Source organism: Monodelphis domestica, chromosome 1 (assembly GCF_027887165.1).
Source record: "Monodelphis domestica isolate mMonDom1 chromosome 1, mMonDom1.pri, whole genome shotgun sequence".
In the NCBI taxonomy this organism is placed as follows: Eukaryota; Metazoa; Chordata; class Mammalia; order Didelphimorphia; family Didelphidae; genus Monodelphis; species Monodelphis domestica.
The window spans coordinates 134,074,922-134,094,488 of record NC_077227.1 but is presented as its reverse complement, the minus strand read 5'-3'; the positions used below and the strand labels follow the sequence as shown (position 1 = coordinate 134,094,488).

The 19,567-nt window shown below is 38.6% G+C and overlaps 1 protein-coding gene across 2 annotated transcripts in view; it reads left to right on the top strand.

The window, feature by feature from the left end:
* The first annotated feature begins 13,888 nt into the window (after positions 1–13,888).
* The window catches only part of FAM174B (family with sequence similarity 174 member B), a 36,750-nt gene continuing 31,071 nt past the window's right edge, over positions 13,889–19,567 (top strand). Inside the window, exon 1 of one of the 2 annotated variants that reach the window (XM_007479398.2) lies at positions 13,889–14,528. In XM_007479398.2, the coding sequence (XP_007479460.1) occupies positions 14,209–14,528 (320 nt within the window). In that variant the 5' untranslated portion in view covers positions 13,889–14,208. The remainder of the gene's footprint in view (positions 14,529–19,567) is intronic. The other variant, XM_007479397.3, reaches the window with a different exon arrangement.

The window sequence follows — 19,567 nt, the reverse complement described above, 5'->3', positions numbered from 1 at the left end:
CAATATAATCAACAGGTAGTTATCCAGCCTTTGTTTGAAAACATTAAATGAAGAGGAATCCACTATCTTTTTGGTGGATAAAAGTAAAATATTTAATAACAAGCTCTTTGGGAAATGTATTCATGGCACACTTTTAAATTTAATCTGTATTAATTAACATTTTCTCTATCACTTTCTTAGATCTAGACAACCAATAAAACAATAAATCAAATTTGAATCTGTAGTGTTCTACAATTTCCAACATATAAATGCTCACATTGAAAATTTAACAATTGATTACACGAGCTGGCATCAGCACACTCCTGGATAATTATTAGAAAGTTTGTCTTTAGATCAAGTCTTAGTTTCCCTCTTTGTACCAACCATTCAGTCAGTCATTCTTTTTTCCTAGTTCTTCCCTCTGGGGCTTACAGGAAAAAGTTTAATTTCTATTCTATCTGACAGCCCTTCAGATGCTTGAAGATAGTGAATTAATATATGTAAAACACTATGTAAATTCTAGCAATTATTCATGTTCCTTCAAAGTCTTATCTTCCCAATGTTAAATATCCCAAACTTATTTTACCTATCTTTCCCAATGGAATGACCTTAAGGCCTTCCTTTCACCATTCTGATAACACTGCTCTTCATGTTGTTGACTTATCTGTTTCTTCTTTAAGTATGGCATTCAGAAGGGAACATGATGTGGTGTGACAACAGGAGAGAACAGCTCCCTAATCTGCATTATAATTCTACTGATTTGTTTCGGTTTATGGTTTTAAATTTCTAGATCTTTCTAAAAATCCTTACTTTCTGCCTTAGAATTAATATTCAGTATTGGGTCCAAGGCAGAAGAGCTGTAAGGGCTAGGCAATTGGGGTTAAGAGACTTGATCAAGTTTTCTCAAGAAAAATTCAGAAGACACAGAGAAAGAAACAGTTCCAATAGAAGAGAAAGGAGAGTTGTCAAAAGAAACTAATCTGGATGTACAGGGAATTTGACAACTAATCTCTTTTAAAAATAAAGAATTAAAAATACATTTGTGTGTGTAGGGGCAGCCAGGTGGTTCAGTGGATAGAAAGCCAGGCCTGGAGATGGGGGAACCTGGGTTCAAATCTGTCCTCAGACACTTTATAGCTATATGACCTTGACCAAATCACATAACCCAACTGTGGCACACAAGGCAAGTCACTCAACCTGTGCCTCAGTTTTCCTCACAGAACCTTCCTTGTGAGGCTCAAATGAGATAATGAAGTACTATCTAGATGATAGCTATTATAATTGCTCTTTCTATTGCTTCCTAAAAATGTGTTGTGGAAGAGCTCTCTTTTATTGCATTTCCCTGTATAATTTCAGTGTATGGGATCCTATTTATCCTTCCTCTTAGTCTCTTAAGATCTACTCTCCCCAAATCAAGGGTGCATGTTATAATATTTCTAATTTTCCTTTCTTCTTGATCATAAATTCTAAGGTAAAATACTCATTTTCCTTAAAGATTCCCATGAATTCTATCATAGCAACTAGTTTTTCTTTCTTGGTGAGAATTAGATCCAGGACAGATGTTTCTCTCATTGATTTTTCTATCTCTTCAAGGATGTCAACACTAATGAAAGTCAAGAAATTATTAACTGCTCTGATTTGGTCAGATATATGTGGAATTAATTTAAATCCCTCAAATGCTATTATTTGCCTCTGTGGCATGCTATAATAGTGTAGAACTGATTCAGGCTGGTCTGATAGCTCAAATTCAAGATTGGAATCAAATGAGACACTTGTAGAACACTTGAGACTTATCAAATGGAGGCATACTTAGCCATAGTTGGGGAAAGATATTCAGAGAAGGGGAAGGATATTCAGCAAGGAGACAACACTGACTTTTTTGATTGCAGCTTTCCTGCCTCTGTGTTATCCATGAAAGTCCATCAATCAAAAGAACAGGAGAGATGTTGTTGACTCCTTGTGCCCTGGTAAATTTTTTTTACCCAGGCTACTGGAAAGCTTCATCAAAAGCCCAAGACAATTAAGATAGTTCTAATACTTTTAAAAGAAAAACTAGCCTAGCTTGTATGAAAGACATCTCTCCTTTCTCCAGTGCCATTAGTTACCTCTGAACTAGCTTGTAATCTATTCCCCAAACATCTCTATTTCCTTTTTCTGTTCAAATGATCTATATTTCATTTTGGTGACCATATTGCTTCTGTTTCTGACTCCACTAATCTTCACTTAAATGCTCTCCATTTTTCTCTGTGGCCCAGGTATTCTGAATGATGAGAACTCATTATATATCTGTGATCATACTCTTTTACTCTGGCCATTTTCTAATCTGCCATACTCATGTTCTTTTCCTCTCACTCTGGAGACTATAATAAAATCAACACTTCTTTTGGTTCTGGAAAGGTCATGTCATTTGACTGACATCATTTCATTTGTAATCTCTATGACTTCCCAGATCAAAATACCCTTTCCTGATCACTACTTCCCATGTGTCTTGTCTCTCCTATTAGAATATAAACTCTTTGAGGGCAGGAACCATCTCTTTTTGGGCAGGGAGGATACTAACAGTGGATATCAGAAAAGGCTCCATGTAGAACTCTATCAACCTGAAAAATAACTCAGAATAATCAGCGTAGTTGCATTAACCTTTAATCAGGACAAGAGAAACAAATGATCCTAGACATCACATAAAGCCAACCACTCTGAGATGACCATGTCTCAGGAAAGACATACAATAATTACTGGGAATTTCCGCCAAATTGCTGGACTTGGGGTCCTAATATACTTTAGGGAATATAGAAAAGGAAGGACCACCAACTGGTTGAGTAAGGCTTGGGATGTAGCTTAGATTAGCTGAGATGTAGTAGGAGAGACTAAGAAGTCCAAAAAGGATATTTAAGATTAGGTTATATCAGCTAATCATGTTGACGATGATTGAGAGGTATTTGAGAGTTAAGTAACTCCTTATAAATTCAGCTCTTCAAGGCTGAGGTACAATTTCTAGGAAATGTATTCATACATTTCAGCCATACATACAATTCAGCCAGTTCATTCTGGGATAAGGGTCGGTTTGGGAGTTTTAGAAAACAAGGTTTTCAAGGTGGTACTTATATTGGGTTATAGAGTTAACATACCAAACCATACAGAAACATAAGATTTGGAACTAGAAGGAAGCTTAGAGTTCATTTAGAGCAAACCTCTTATTTTGAAGATGAATAAACCAAGGCATTTACAAGTTATATGACCTGTCTCAGATAAGGTAGCTGGTAAATAGCAAGAACAAGATTAAAAACCACATTCTCTGGTTTTTAGCCTAAAAATCTAGTTTTCCTCATAATATATCACAGTGACTTCACAATATGCATTGTGAAAAATCAGTAAGATTAAAAAGCTGATCAATTCTTGGTGCTAGATCTCAGCTGAGGTACCATGAAAGTCAAGGGAAGATTATAAACGTCAGCTCCTTTAATGTGTCCCTTGTCAATCCATAACCCTGCATGGCTAATGCTAATAAAGTCATGTTGTAAATAAGGAAATAACCGAGTTAGATTTATATTCCTCTTAAACTAATGCTGAGTCTTAACTTCACAAAAGAAATAGAACTTTTTATTGGTAGTGGAATGATACCAAGGGAGTTGTTTTTCAGGCTTAGATAAAGTTGAGGGTTTCTTAAAAGAGTCTGAGGTCACTTAAAGGGGAGCTATCAAAAACAGATAAACTCACTTTTGGCACACCTACCTCCCAGGTGCTGAGGACCTTCCTTCCTAATTGTCCCTAAGGCTGCCTAGATTCACATTAATATAACATATCAATGCCTTTGTCTTTTAAGAGCATCCTATAATGCAAACATTTCTTAACATCTTTCAGTATATCGAAACTTATTTTTCTCATGTTATTTTCTTTCTGGATGTTGCTCTCTTCTGATAATTTCCAAATTAATTCAGTATAATGTAATACTATCCCATTGCAGTTTTCTACCACTTGTCTCATTATAATATTTATGTTATGTGTGGGGGACGGGAAGGGTTATGGATGGAGAGAGGGCAAGACAAATGGCTTCCGAAAGGCTATGTGAATAGAAAATAAGTCATGAAAGTCCTACCAAGTTTGAAAAGTTGGTAGCGCTGAATGGACCCATTTAACTGGTCTTTGCTCCACAGAAACCCATAGAGACTTTAATATAGACTAGGGACATGTTTGAATGAATAAGTAGTTATAGACAGATGGAATAATTTTCCATTCAAAGGTTTTGTGGATATTTCCATCTCTGCATTATTCATTTCAACATTGTGAAATGACAGCTTTTGAAAATGAAAAAAAATAAGTGGGTGGCAGTTTTAGATATTGCTTGATTGGTTTGTTAAAACTGGAATTATTTTATTACTGTTTTTGTCCCTCTGAGAAGATGCTTGAGAAACAGAGATTGAAATAGTTCTTTATTTGACAAACCCTGCCATTTCCACTGTTTTTTTCCCCAGAAAATTCTTATATACTAACCAGACTATATAAAAATTGATGAAATGATAAATGTAAAGAACTTTAATATAGTGCTGTTAACTTAGCCTGACCTGAATATATGGAAGAATCATTGCTTTTCATTAGCTACAATTTGAAGTTAATGGTCCTTTCACTTGATATTCGATAGTGATGCTTATTACCATAAAAAATAGACCCAAATGTCATTTTAGAAAGCAGGAAGGTGAACTGATTAACTCAGAGAATGAAATATGTAAAGTCACTTCTTATAAAAAGCACATGATACTGACAGAAACAGAATGACAAGTAGACTCTGTCTTTTTTCTTTTAAGCTAATGGTACTACTTTCCAGTGTTTTCAGCTCTTTAAAAAAGTAAACTAACTTCCAGAACTGGAAAAAATGAAGTTATAGAAACTTTAATTAGTTTTAGTCCCATTCACCATAATCATACCTGACAATGTTATCAGTTTGACCTCCCACCCTCTCTTCTTTTCTTCTTCTTTTCTTCCTCCTCCTCATTCTTATTGGCGGCTTCTCATCTAGAAATGACATATTTAAGTTATATATGTATATATAATTTTTAGATCTATGTATATAAATGCTCCTGGCTAGGGAAAGCCCATATTAATTTCAAAGAAAACATAAATCTTTTGTACCTATCAAGAATGAATAGAAATAGAGCTTTGACAGTCTTTTTCTTGCTAAAAAATAGACAGTGCTTGGTGTATTTTAGCTTCAGGACTTGTACAAACTGTCTGGCAACTAGCACATGATTCTTTTATGAATACTATATAAAATTTTCTTTGAAATATTTTAGCTCTAGGCTATTTTACTTCCATGTAAAAGTGATGAATAATTTATAAAATTAGGTATGAATATCAGATGATAAAACTTTCATTTCCCATTGGAAAGTAAAATTAGTGACATCAGGCTATCCATCAAAACCAATGGAGCTCTGACAAAGGGAGCAAGTTGAGATTGAAGATCTATCTGATCTTCATCAATGAGTTCAGTTTTTAAAAAGTTGTTTTTTCCTGTAATTACATTATAGAAAGATTCTCTAATGCAAGATGGGACCCTTATAGTTTGAATTTGGAAGTTTCAACTTTGTTTTATTATTAATTTATTCACAACAAGTGACATTTTTTTTGGGGGGAATGAGATCAATAGAACTTTAAAAGTACTCATTGAAGGGGCAGCAAGGTGGCTCAGTGGATAGAGCACCAGGCCTGGAGTTGGGAGGACCTGAATTTTTTAATCTGGCCTCAGATATCTCCTAGCCATGTGACTCTAGACAAGTCATTTAACACTGTTTGACTAGTTGTCGCCTAGTAAAGTAAAAAATACTCCACTGGGTGATGTTGGTACCAGTATGAATTTTAAAAAGAGATATGATATGGGATAATTTTAAAGGCTAGCAGGATTCCTACGGGCAGGAATGTTAGAATGAATTTGTCTTCTGTTGTTTTCATCCTTCTCAACCAATGCTATTACATGGAACCCATGGCCCATTATTATAGCTCTGGGCTCATTTGGACAGTTTATTTCTGAAGTCTTCTCAATAATAATTTTATAGCTTGTTTTGCTTCCACTCAGTTGTCTGTCTCTGAAACCACAATCTAATTCCTTTCTATTTCTCCTAGGAGCATTTAATTTTCCTCTAAGAATTAAGCTTAGAAAGCATGGAATATAGAACAGGTTTTTATTAAAATGCAGGCAGAGGTAGAAAAGTGACTAGTCTTTTGTTGTGAATAGGAAGAAAATAATTGTTGCCTACATTTCACTGAGTGCCATTCCCTCCCTCAATCTCCAAGTGGCTGAATCCATTTATAAGGCCCACAAAATAAAATTATTACAATTAAAATCACAAAAATCAATTAAATTATTTTTACTTGCATAATTCATCGGGAGAAATTAATCACATACTACTTTATGACTGCCTTTTTATTGTTGGCTTGAAGGGTTATTTGAATCTCTTCCAAATTATCTGTCAAGCAGGAATGTGAATCCTGATGTTTCCTAGACTGGTACTAAGATGTAGTTGATACTCAATAGATATTTGTTGATTTGATTTGAAGGATTCCTTTAGAAAGCATAACATCCCTTGCCTTAATGAGATAAAGTAAAAGACTACTCTGGGAGTATTAGAGTATATGTGTTGTGAAAATTTTCTTCCTCAAAAAAAAAAAGACTCCTAGGCAAAACTATTTTTTTGTTTTTTTGGAGGCAGGTTTCAGATGTCTATAAAATAAATCTTGCTACTCAGAACTCGTTCAGCAGGAGCAGGTCATGCCAGACTAACCTCATTTCATTGTTTGTCTGGATTAATAGACTTGTAGGGTGATCAAGGGAATTTCAAAGACATACTACACCTGGATTTCAGTGAGACATTTGACAAAATCTCTAATGATATTCTTGAGTACAAGGAGACGAGAGGTTGACTAAATAATCAGACAGTTGGCAAAGATGAAAAATGAAAAAAATGGCACCCTCACATATCTAGAGATCTAGATTCACAACTCTCAATTATTCAATTCCTTTTGCCTTCTCCCCACATCAAATTAAGTTTCCAATTTTTGTTGATTAGATCTTAGAAATATATTTCTCATCTGCAAGACTCCCCTCCCAACCTTTTCCCACCATAAATCAATTCCTTACCTTTTATAACTTGAACTATTGCAATATTCTCCCAATTGGACTCTTTGCCTCTAGACCAGGGGTTTTTAACCTGGGGTATGTAAGTTTGGGGTTTTTATTGTTTGTTTTAAGTTTTGATGAACATTTCAATATCATTGGCTTCCTATGTATGCATTTTATTTTATGCATTTAAAAACATGCGCAGAAGTATTTATAGGTTTTACTAGCATGCCAAAGGTTAAGGAACATTTGATCTAGTCTTTTCCTTCTCCAATCCATCCTCCACACACCAATCAAAGTGATACTCCTAAAGTAAGGCTTTGGTTATGTCATTAACTTGTTTAGTAAGTTCCAATGGCACCATATTGTTCCTCTAGAATAAAATAAAAACTCTTTTTTTTGACACTTAAATTCCTTCAAGATTTAGATAACCTTACAAAAGTAAATAAATAGATGTCCATCAGTTGGGGAATAGCTGAACAAGTTGTGAGATATGATTGTAATGGAATACTATTATTCCATAAGAAATGACAAACAAGATAATCACCAAAAAACCTGGAAAGATGTATATGAAGTGATACAGAATGAAGTGAGAATAACCTAGAGAAAGTTGTACTCAGTGACAACAATAATGTATGGTGTTCAACAGTGAATGACAAATATCATCAACAACGTAAGGATCCAGGACAACTCCAAGGGACTCATGATGAAAAAGGCTATCCATTGCCATAGAAGGAACTGATGGAGTCTGAATGAAGATTGAAACACACCATTCTTCCCTTTATTTCCCCTATGAATTTTTCTCTAGTGTGATCTCTCTCTCTCTCTCTCTCTCTCTCTCTCTCTCTCTCTCTCTCTCTCTCTCTCTCTCTCTCTCTCTCTCCCATATTCTTTCACATAATGAATGTGGAAATATGTATTGTATGATAACACATGTAAAACCTATATCATATTACTTTCCTTTTTGGGGAGTGGGGAGGAGTAGGATGGAGGGAGAGAACATACATTGCAAAATGTCAGAAAATGAATATTTAAAATTATATCAGTTTGAAATCTGGAAAAAATAAAAATGAAAAAAGTAAATAAGAGGTGGCTCTATTACTCAGAATAATTGTGATGAACAATTATGAGCAAATAATGAAAATTTCGTCTCTTTCTTTGCTGATCTATGGATATCTTTATCCTCTCTTTACCCTTAGTCTCCCCCTCTGACCTGGCACTTCCAGTCTTTGCCTTGGACCCCTGTAATCCTGATCAGGTAAAAGTTCTCCATATCTATACAAGCCTTAACTATACTTTTCTTCTATTTTATGCTCTGGAAACAACAGTGAAATCCCTTCCCACCTTCCTTCTTTCTACTCTTGGCTCTAGAAACAATAATCAAATCAAGGCAATAATTCTTGGAAAGAAAAGTCTGTCATTTGTCTGATGGCTCTATTCCCAGACTAAAATCACCCTCCTTGGCTACAACTCTCCTATATGTTCTATGTATTTTTTAATCGTATTAGATTTTAAATTTCTGGAGGACAGTGATTGTCTTACTTTTTAAATTTACATTAACCTCCCTTCTCCTCCCCTCCAAGTACAGGACCTGGCACATAATAACTGTTAACAAATGCCCTTCTCCCCCTTTTAACTCTTACCTTCTGTCTTGGAGACCATACTAAGTACTGGTTCCAATGCAGAAGAACCAGGCCCAGGCAATTGGGGTAAAATGACTTGCCCAGAATCATACAGTTAGGTAGAATCTGAGACCACATTTGAATACAGGACCTTTTATCTCTATGCCCAGTTCTCTATCCACTGAGCCTTTAGCTGGCCCTAGTAAATGCTTTTTTTGATTCATTATTTGTTCTCTCGCTAGAGAAGTACAAATTCTAGGTGTGGAATAGTACATACGTTATAAGATGCAGTTGGGCTGTTGGTTTTGTTTAGTTGTTTTTCTTTGATACAAAGGAATGCTCAGTGTTTAGAGATACACAAGGAAATAATTAAGGTGTTAAAAAAGGCATTAATAAGATACCATCTTATTAAAGATAGCATAGTCAGATGGATTTAGAACTAGCCCTATGAATGGACCTAAAAAGTATTATTTATCAGATTGATATCAACATAGAGTGAGGGACCTTGGAGTGCCCCAGGGATTTGTCCTTGGTTCTCTGTTTTAAGTGATCAGTCATCAAGTACTTCTTAAATGCCTACTTTGGGCCAGGCACTATGCCAGGTCCTGGGGATGCAATGTCAAAAGTGGAAAAATTCCTGCCTTCAAGAAGCTTACATTTTGGTCATGACTTGCAAGAAGGCATAGAGAACATGGGAATTGGATTTCCAATTGATTGAAAGTTAGAGGGATAAGAAATGAATTGGATGGGGGCAGCTATGTGGCTCAGTAGATAGAGAGCCAGGCGTAGAGATAGGAGGTCCCGAGTTCATATTTGGCATTGACCCTGGACAAGTCACTTAATTACAATTGACTAGTACTTTTCTGTCTTGGAACTGATACTTAGTATTGATTCTGAGGTAAAAGGATTAAAAACAAAACAAAACACATTGTATGACGAAGTAAGGAGCCATAAAGATCTCAACAGGCCAGCAAGATGAGCCAAAGAAAAAAATTAATAAGGATTAATGGAAAGTTTTATACTTACATTAAATGAATCACTTGTACAAGTGTAGGATGGGAAAGACATGATTAAAAGAGTCTGTATGAAAAATATTTTAATGAACTTCAGGTTTAATATGAGTGAGCAGTTAAATGAAAGAAGATTTTAGGCTACAGTATTAGAGACACAGCAAGCAGAATAAAAGAAGAAACAGTATGGTCATCTATGTGCCCTTGTTATATATGTTTTGCTCAGTTCTGGGTTTCACATCTTGAGGACATTGAAAAGCTAGAGTATCTCCAGGGTGGATGGTCAGGTTGATGACAGAACAGGAAAGTATACCATACTTTCTTCAAGACTACTGGAGAGGCTAAGCCCAGAAGAAAGAAGACTTGGGGGGAATCAGATAGCTATCTTCAAGTATTTGAAGGATTGTCATGTGGAAGAGGAATTTAGGTTTCTTTGGTTTATCCTCAGAGGGAAGAATTGGAAGCAATAGGTAAAAGTGTCATAAAGCCAAGCTGTGACTTAGGATACTCTTATCCCTATGTCTTCACTTGAAGGCTGGATAACTTGTGGATGTCATGTTGTGGATGACTTCAGGTCAAGGATGGGTTAGACTGGGGGACCTCTGGGGGTCACTGTAATGTGACACTGTAATGTTTACAAAGCTAAAATACAGAATCCCAAGTGCAGCTTAAATGGAAGTTACTCTTTTTCATAATATTAATGATGATGATGATGATGATGATGATAATAATAACAATAATAATAGCCCACCTATACCAAACAACATATTCTGGTCTATTTAACTTCTGGGGCTTCCTTTTCTGCTCTAAACGTCCATTCTAATCTGATTTCACTTGTATTGGAAAATGGATACATCAATCTGTCTTAATCCTAGACCCCTTCAGGGGATATTTCTGCACTCAAACAAAGGGGCTAGGGTCAAGGAGACGGTATCTAATGATCTAACACAAAGTAGAACAGTGATGGTGAACCTTTTAGAGACCTTAGAGAGCAAATACCCCAAATACAAACCTTATGCTGCATTTGAGCCCCCTGCCTTAACCCAGACAGGGGAGGGAGGAAGCATTCTCATTGGGTTGCTGGGCAGAGGGACCAGTGATGTGAGAAATGTCCTCAGGCATGTGTGGAGAGGGTTAGGAGAGCAGTCCCCTCCAGCATGCTCTGGCACCCATGCCTTAGATTCAACAAATGGGATTAGAAGATGTCTTTGGATGACCCAGTGGGATGACCCAGCTATAGGAATGGGGGTGGGGTGGGGACAGGAGAGGGAAAGAACATGAATCTTATAACCATGGAAATATTCTAAATTAATTAATTAAAGTTTCCAGAACTTGGATGAAAGCATATATTGGGTGTTGTAGTCTAGGATCTTTGGTATGTGATCCTTTAATATCTCAGTAATCTAGCAAATAAAATTCTTGAAAGCAAGGACTCTTTTTGTGATAAAAAAAATCTTTGTATTCTACTTCCATCTGACTTTTAGTCTTAGAGAGTTGTTTAGAGTACTAAGAAAATAAGAGACTTTTCTAGGGATTCATAGCCAATTTTTTTTTCCGAAAGGGAACTTGGTCTTCTTGAATTGAAAGGTGGTGATGGGGGGCATGGTATAACATGGTATAACATGGAATAAGACTGGAAAGGTAGATGGGGGCCAAACTGTGGAGGGTATCTCTGAATGAAATTATATACTAGTTGTAGAATTCACTCTGTAGGAAAAAACCAACAACTATGTATGTAGGGCATACTTTTCAGTTTGTCATTTATTAACATTTCCCCTAACACTTCTGTAAGTATAAATAATCAATAAAACAATAAATCAAGACCTGACTTGTAGCATTTGTTGAACAATTGTTTCTTTGAAACCAGTTTGAGTTGGCTCTAGAACATCCTTGGCTTTAAATGCCAGACTGAGGATGTTATACTATGACTTAGAGGAAATAGGAAGTCATTGAAGATTTTGGAATGCATGTAAACGTATTTATCTGTGTGAGATGTGGCCAGATTTAGGTTTTCAGTGTCAATTTAGCATCGGTGTGGAGTATAGATTAGAAAGGGAAGATACTGGATGTAGAGAAACTAATTAGATGTTATTGTTGGTAGTCCAGTCAAGAGGTAATGAGGGCATGAACTAGGGTAGAGGCTGTGTGTGTGTGTGTGTGTATTGTATGTATGCAGTGAAAGTCAAAGATGGCTCCAAGCTTGTAAACTTGGATGACTAGAAGGATGATACCTCCATTACTATAAATCAGAAAAACTGGCAGATGGATGGATGGATTTTGGAGAAAAAAATTTTGAGTTTGTGATAATATCCAGGAGGAGATATCTAGCAATTATCTATTAATGTTTAATAAATAATTAATCATAATTAACAATAAAAATAAAAAATAAGTCAATGTTTAATAATAAATAAAGGAGTTCAGGAAAGAAATTGGGTCTGAATACATAGAATTAGAGTTGTACAAGTAGAATCTCCAAGTGACTCCTCTGGGAGCTAATGAAATCTTTGAAGAAAAGATTGTAAAGAACAAAAATGGACCAGGACAAACTTTGGAGAACTCCTAGATTTAATGTCCAGATAATAATAGAAGGATATTGAGATAGAATAATCAGACAGCTAGGAGATAACCAGTAGGATAACCAGTAGGAGGATAACCAGTAGAATGAATACAAGCTCCTTGAGGTCAAAGACCATTTTGTCTTTGTATCACCAGCACCTATTAACAGTGTTTGGCACTGTAGTAAGCATTTACTACAGTAATCAAGGCTTGCTGAATCTCATCAAAACAAGACAGATCAATGTCATAGAAGGCAAAGGCAAAGAAAAATGTAGAAGAAAGGGAGATATTTAACAGTGCCAAAAGCTGTACAGAGGCGAAGAACAAGAACTAAGAGAAGACCATTGGATTAAGCACCTGAAATCACTGGGAGTCTTGGAGGAATCAATTTCAATTTGGTAAGTGGGGTAGGTAGGAAGCTAGAATGCACAGGATTGGCAAGGGGTTGGGGAGGGGTATGATAGAGAAAATGGTGGCAACAAGTATAGACAAGCCTTTCTAGCAGTTTGGTTGTGGAAGGGAGTTAAGTCCAATTCCTTTCTTGGTTCTTTGGCTGCCTTCTAAAATAAGGGAAGGTATTATAAGCAGTCTGTCCAAGTTTGTAACTTGGTAAAAGAAGTTAATTGCTGGATTTTTGGGTCCACAAAATCTAAATTTAAATGCTAAAGCAGCATCCAAGAACCAAATTTGTTTTACTCCATTAGAATGTAGCCAGAAGTTCCAAAATATCAGATCCTTAAACAGGGATATGATCAATGCTTGAGAAAAACAGTTCTGCCAAATATGGTAATGAAAATTATAAAAATTTCTTAAGGGAAAGATAGACTTTCTCTCCCCTCCCCCATAATACACATTTAGGATGGAGCTGTGATTTTAGCAGCAGGGGATTCCCAATGTGGGAAATCCTAACCCTTTTGTGACTATGAGTAGCCTTTAGTGGGTAGAAATTAGTGTCAGTGATGGGGTTTGAATTCAAGTCTGCCTGACTCCAAATACTCTACTGGAGCCACTCTGACTGGCTGTTTTATTTTACAAAGAATATTTATTTTTTTAAAATAATAAATAGTACTAAAAATTTAAGACGTCTTTCAAAAGATAAGGCTACCGTCATCCAAAGGTCCTTAGTTCAAGTTGTGACTTTGGTTTTCGATTATAGGTGATATACAGGTTGATTGCTACTGGGGGATGTGTAATGTATAAGCATCTCCTTGTCTTTGAGGAAGACCCAAGGAAAATATAACTAAGCCTGGCCCATGGATAACATAGATTACTTTACTCTTCCAGTTTTTTTTTATTCGCTCTGCATTTTTCTTCTCCAGAAAAGAGGGAAAAAATAAGTAAAATGGGTCTTTTACTTCAAAGCAGTACTCTGGGGCTCAGCTCAGACGAAGGTTAATATACCGAAATGTTATAATTATTATTACTAACAGTTATCAGCGTTCTGGGCTGGTGAGAAAAAAGCTGGCCAAGTTGGGACCTAAATAACTTTCTCCAGGGTCCCCGTGGGAATTTGAGAGGAAGAAAAGGCGTCTGGAAGTTACGGCAGGACGAAGATCTGTGTCCAGAAGAGTGCCCGCAACGCCGGCACAAGCCCAGCCTTCCTCCTAGCTCCGTATCGCAGGGAGCCGGGGCGGGGGGACCCGGACCTAGCCGATGCGCAGCTCCCCGCCCCTGCCTCGCCTCCCTTCTCCGCGTCTCTAAACCCGGACCCGCCCACGTGGGGCCGCAGCCCATCGAATGGCTCTATGCAACGTGTTGGCGGCGGCTGCGCGGGCTCTTCCGGCCTCTGCCGCTTCCTGCAAAGCAGAACCCCCCATCCCCTGCCCGGCCCCTTGTCTCCTCTAGCCTCCGACCCCCTCAGCTCCCGCCGGCCCAGCCCAGCGCTGCCCCGGCTAAGCGCAAGGCTCTCTGGTTAGCTGCGACTGAGAGCATCATGCGAGCACTGCCTTTCCCGGTGCTGCTCTTATTCCTGCTTGCTGCTGGAGTCTGGGCTAGCATATCCTTTCCTTCTCCCAAGCAGCAGCCTCAGCCGCAGCCGCCGGTGCCGCCCGAGGTAAGCCCCAGGTTGGGGCCGGACAATGCCACCCAGCTGGAAGGAGAGGGGGCGGTGGGCGGCAGCGCCAATCGGAGCGAAACCTTGGTTACCCGCATCTCCAGTCTGCTCCGGGACCTGCCCACACTTAAGGCGGCTGTGATCGTGGCGTGCGCCTTCACCTCTTTCCTCATCGCCTGCCTGCTGCTCCGGGTATTCAGGTAGCTTAGCCTCGGCCCGTGTTCTAGGTGGCTCTCTCCCCGATCCCTTCCCCTCTCCTCCGACCCCCCTTCTCTTCCCCCGACTAGCGATGAGGTGTCTTCTAGCCGAGGGCCTTGGAAAGCACCAGTATGATCGTGTCCTTGATCCCGGAGATGCTCGTGGGCCACTAAGAAAGAGCTGGGCAGCAGCTGTCATAATTCATTTGAGACACATCGTTTCATGTGCTTGGTTTTCTAAGGAAATCTGATTCTTTCCAGGATAACTGTAGCAAACTGAGATCCCCTTTCCCAATGGGGTTGATGTTATGTTGCGACGGTATCTCGATTTTTTTTTAAACCCTTAACTAATGTCCTAGAATCAATAGGTTCCAAGGCATGAGAATAGTAAGGGCTAGGCAACAGGAGTTGAGTGACTTGTCCAGAGTCATGCAGCTAGGAAATGTCTGAGGCCAGATTTGAACTTACGACCTCCCATCTCTAGGTCTAGCTCTCTAACTACTGAGCCAACTAGCTGCCTGGTCTCCATTTTTATAGGTTTTGGCAGGAACTTTGGGACTGCTCCTTGGACATCTCCATCTCTTTTTGCCTCAATTCCCTCGTGAGGGAAATGGTGGGGATTTTCAAGGTTCCTTCAGGCTCTGAAATTCAATGATTGTGATCCTTTGCTTTCTGTCCCCTTTCCACCCTCAGTTTTAGTGTTTGTATGTTTAGTTTCATTTGACGTTCATCCTCAACCAAAAAAACCGAACCAAACCAAAACAAAAAAAAACCCTCTTTGCCTTTCAGGCTTTTCCTTTTAGCTACCATTGTCCAGGCCTTTGGTCTCTGATGTCTTTTCTTCTGGTCCACTTTTTTACCCTCTGAGAAGCTTTTGTGAATTAGAGTACACAAGTGCTACTGCTACCGGCTGGGGGATACTGGGGTTACAGCGCTATCCCAGGAGCCTTGAGATTTCTGTGTTCTATTCATGACTTTGACATTGGTTTTTTGGGTGTGACTGGGCAGCTCATTTTTTCCGGGTAAATAATCCCTTTGTCCCTCAGCTTCCCCAATCCCCTGCTCTTTCCCTCTTCTCCAATACATTTTTTGGAAACAATAGGAAGAGTAATCATAATAGCTAGCATTTATTTGGCACTTTGTGATCCCAATTGATCCTCACAAGGTAGGTGCTGTTATTATCCCCATTTGGGGATGAGAAAAACTGAGGCAGAGGTTGAGTGACTTGCCTCAGGTGACACAGGTGGTGCAGACGCTAGACTTGAACTTCCCACAGGAGGACCAGTGCTCCATCCTATTGCTTAGGTCAGAAGACCTGCGTTTGGAACTTAAGATGTTTTGCTTATTAGCTTTCTAGAACACTTGGAATTTTTCTGAGCTTATTTCCTCATCTACAAAGTAAGGATGATAGTATGTGTGCTACATATTGAACATGTTGTTTGTTTTGGGGTTTGTTTTTGTCTACTTGTGATTTCATTTGTGTACAGAACTCACCTTGTCGATTAGCAAATCATTTGTCAGGTGAATTGCCCAGAGGACTAAGAGATGGTGACTTGCTTAAGGTCACACAGCTAGTATGTGTCAGAGAAAAGACTTACTTGGGCTTTCATATTGGGGAACCATTGATTTAGAAAGTGAAGTGTCCTTATTTTACATTTGAGGAAACCGAGGCCCAAAGTGGTTAATGACTTACCTAGGGTCACACCCAGGGTGAAGCTAATAAGTAACATCTAAGATTAGAATTCAAGTTCTTCCCTTCCAAATTTAATGCTCTTTCCGGAGGCAAAGATATTGGCTGTAAAAGCACTTTGTGACCACACAATACTACACAAATATAAGCTATTAATTTATTTATAATAGAGTAGAATAATTGGGATATAAATAATAAGACAAGCAAAAGTTGAGTAAATGAAATAGGTTTGTGGCTCCAAAGAACTTTTAAATGAAACTTTTATAGATTTTAGGGCCAAGGTAATGGGTTGATTACATTTCAGGCCACATAGGTGGTGTTGGGAGGGATGCTGACAGGGTGGGTTTGTGTCTGGGAGCTTTTGGAAGAGTTAATGTTCACCATGGGAATGGTGTATCTGTGTGTGGCCACACAATAATGCGCTGAAGTAGCATTTTGTGTAATGGCTGCAAGATGTTGATTTTTCATGAAGTGTAACAAATGTATGGCTTGTTGCTCAGCTGAGTTTAGCTGCATTAACCTGTAGGGAGTCAGTGTTTCATGGGTCATGTACCTCCCTCCCTGGGCTATCAGACCAACACTTTGATGTCGGGTGTATTCATAGGAGCATGTGTGAAACCAGCAGTTTATTACCCAAGACTATGAACTCTGCCAACAGAGGATGAGCCTTAGGTAGAAATTTGGGGTTCCTGATGAAGAATTTTGTGATTTTTTGCTGTAGAACTTTGGGTAAAGGATTTTCCATATGTAGAAATGAAAATAGACAACACACACCCAGAAGTGAAGGGGCCGTGAAAAATAAAAGATGGGAACCCATAAATCCCAGAATCCTGCTGGCTTTCCGGTTGGAGAAGACTTAAGTGGGTAGAGAAGCAATGACTTGGAGATTTTAATCGCTAGGTTGGGCCAGAACGTGAAACCAAACCCATAAAACTAAGAAAAAAATTTAAAGAAAATAGTTTAACTCTTTAACCAGCATGTTGCTTGTTATTGCCCCAAGAATAGGAAATAGAATATAAACCAGCATGGTTCCAGATGTGAGGACTGCCCTGCATATTTGAGTCATGCAGCTTACTCTACAAGCGAGGAAGGGGGTGGATTCTTGTTTACTTGGGAGTGGAATGATAAAAAGAGATTAGTTTTGCTGAGAAACAGCTGTCATGGCAAACTGATTAGCATTCTCTCGTCCTTTAGACCGTTTCTTTGAATAAGCTTCTGATTCTACACCTGTGGGCAGGAAGGGCTTAATTAGCTACCTATATTGGCAGAAAGCAGACTCACTATAGACTCAGTAAATCTACTACTTAGAAAAGTACTTCTTTTGGAAATTTCTTTGAAATTTTCTTTGACTTGGATTCGTTTAGGAAAATTTTCATGTATAGTTGTTAAAAAGCCAGTTTAGAACTGATGCATCATTTAACCAGGTTGGTTTCTTTTGCCATTTTTTTTGAGAAGGTGATGAGTTTAGGGGTGAATAGTGGTGGGAAATCCCTCTCCTAGCAAGATCAGAGGGCCTCCTTTCCAGGTGTTTCACTCTACTCCCTTCCCTTCATATAAGTAAATACTTCAGTCAGGCTTGATTGGTCCCCATCCCCCATTCATGTCCTGCACTTTCCGGATGCTGTGTTTCTGTGGATCCTGTTGAAACCCTCTGCCTGGCCTTTAATGTCCCAAATTCTATTTCTTCCTTGAAACCTTCCATGATCTTCCTTGCTCTTCTCTCTACGGGCTGTGATCTCTTCTATGAACTCACTGCACTTTGTCTCTACCTTTACAGGTACCATATTCTATTTTGTTTTACAGGTGTTTGACTAACTGCTATTTTCTCTACTAAACAGTAAACTTTTGAAGCTTATTTCTTTTTATTTCACACACCTACAAGCACAGTGGCTTGTAAATAGCAGGTACTGAAAGAATATTGAAAAACAGAAATGCTGTGAAACAAAAATGGAGAGAAAATGTTTGAAAAAGTATCAGGTACCTCCACTGAATGAATCATCCAGTCCAAAAAAAGGGCTTGGTAACTGAAACGGAGGGAGATAAAAAAGAGGGGTTAAAAGAATTGACCAGGGGACAGCTGAGTGTCTCAGTGTATAGAGAGGCAGACCTGGAGATGGGAGTCCTGGGTTCAAATGTGAACTTTGATGCCTACTGTGTGACCCTGGGCAAGTCACTTAACTCCCCCTTGCCCCTGCCCCATTGCCTAGCCCTTACCCATCTTCTCCCTTGGAACCCATACACAGTATTGATTGTAAGATGGAAGGTAAAGGTTCAAAAATTTTTTTGGCTAACTGGAGGCAAAGGTGCCTTCATTTTTGATCTTCTCAAGATCAAAGTTGTAGCTTTTGAACTGCCCCCTGTCACCTTTCCTTGGGCTTTTCCCTTAGTAATTCTCAAGTTTTGTTCCTGGCATTGAGATCATAGGTCAGAACTTTAGAACTGGAAGGTACTTCAAAGCTGGAGGACTAGCTCTGGAATCGGGAGGACCTGAGTTCAAATTCCACTTCAGATGTTTATTAGCTGTGTGACCCTGAAGTCATTGAGTTCTGTTTTGTTCCAGTTTCCTTATCTATAAAATAATTGGGAAGAGGAAATGGCAAATCATTCCAATATGTTTGCCAACAAAACTCCAAACAGGGTAGGAAATATCTATAGCAATATCATACTGTTTTCCTCCTTCCCTTTCATTACCAGATAAACTGTGCATTTAGACATGGACCAAGTGAAGGAGTTGGAAAGAACAGGATGGCGGAGGTAAACTGACCTGGTGGCAGATTCTCAATGAAAGTGGCTTGCCTAGAAGATGACCTGTTTCCCTTCTGAAGAACCATCAGTCTAGAGCCAGAAGGAGCCTCAGAGGCCAATCCCCCCTCCGCCCCCCCCCCCCATTTTATAGATGAAGAAATTGAGATCCAGGGAGCTAAAGTGAAAACAAAAACAACCTTTTATACATATGATAGCAAATATCATTATAACCATTAAAGTTTACTTTATCGCTGTTTATATGTGATATAAATGGCTTTTGAGGCATAAAATGTCATCACTCGAGTCTTCAGAATTATTTGTCTATTTGTTCCCATTTACTTCCTGCTTAAATAGCCGTATTTAATGTGTACTTTTGTTCTTGTTCAACCACTTCTTCAGAAGTTACTATAAATTCCTCCTATCTGAAAGGAGAGTTTTCTTTGGCACTTGTAGTTGGGGTGGGGCTGGGCAATATAGGTCATCCAATATTCCCCAGATTGCATCTGCGGCAAAACTTTAGGGCAGGATTGATACTTTCCTTGTGGAAGCTCCTGAGACCCTGAGAACTCTTTTTAGACTGTATATACTAGGTAGAAACTAAACAGTA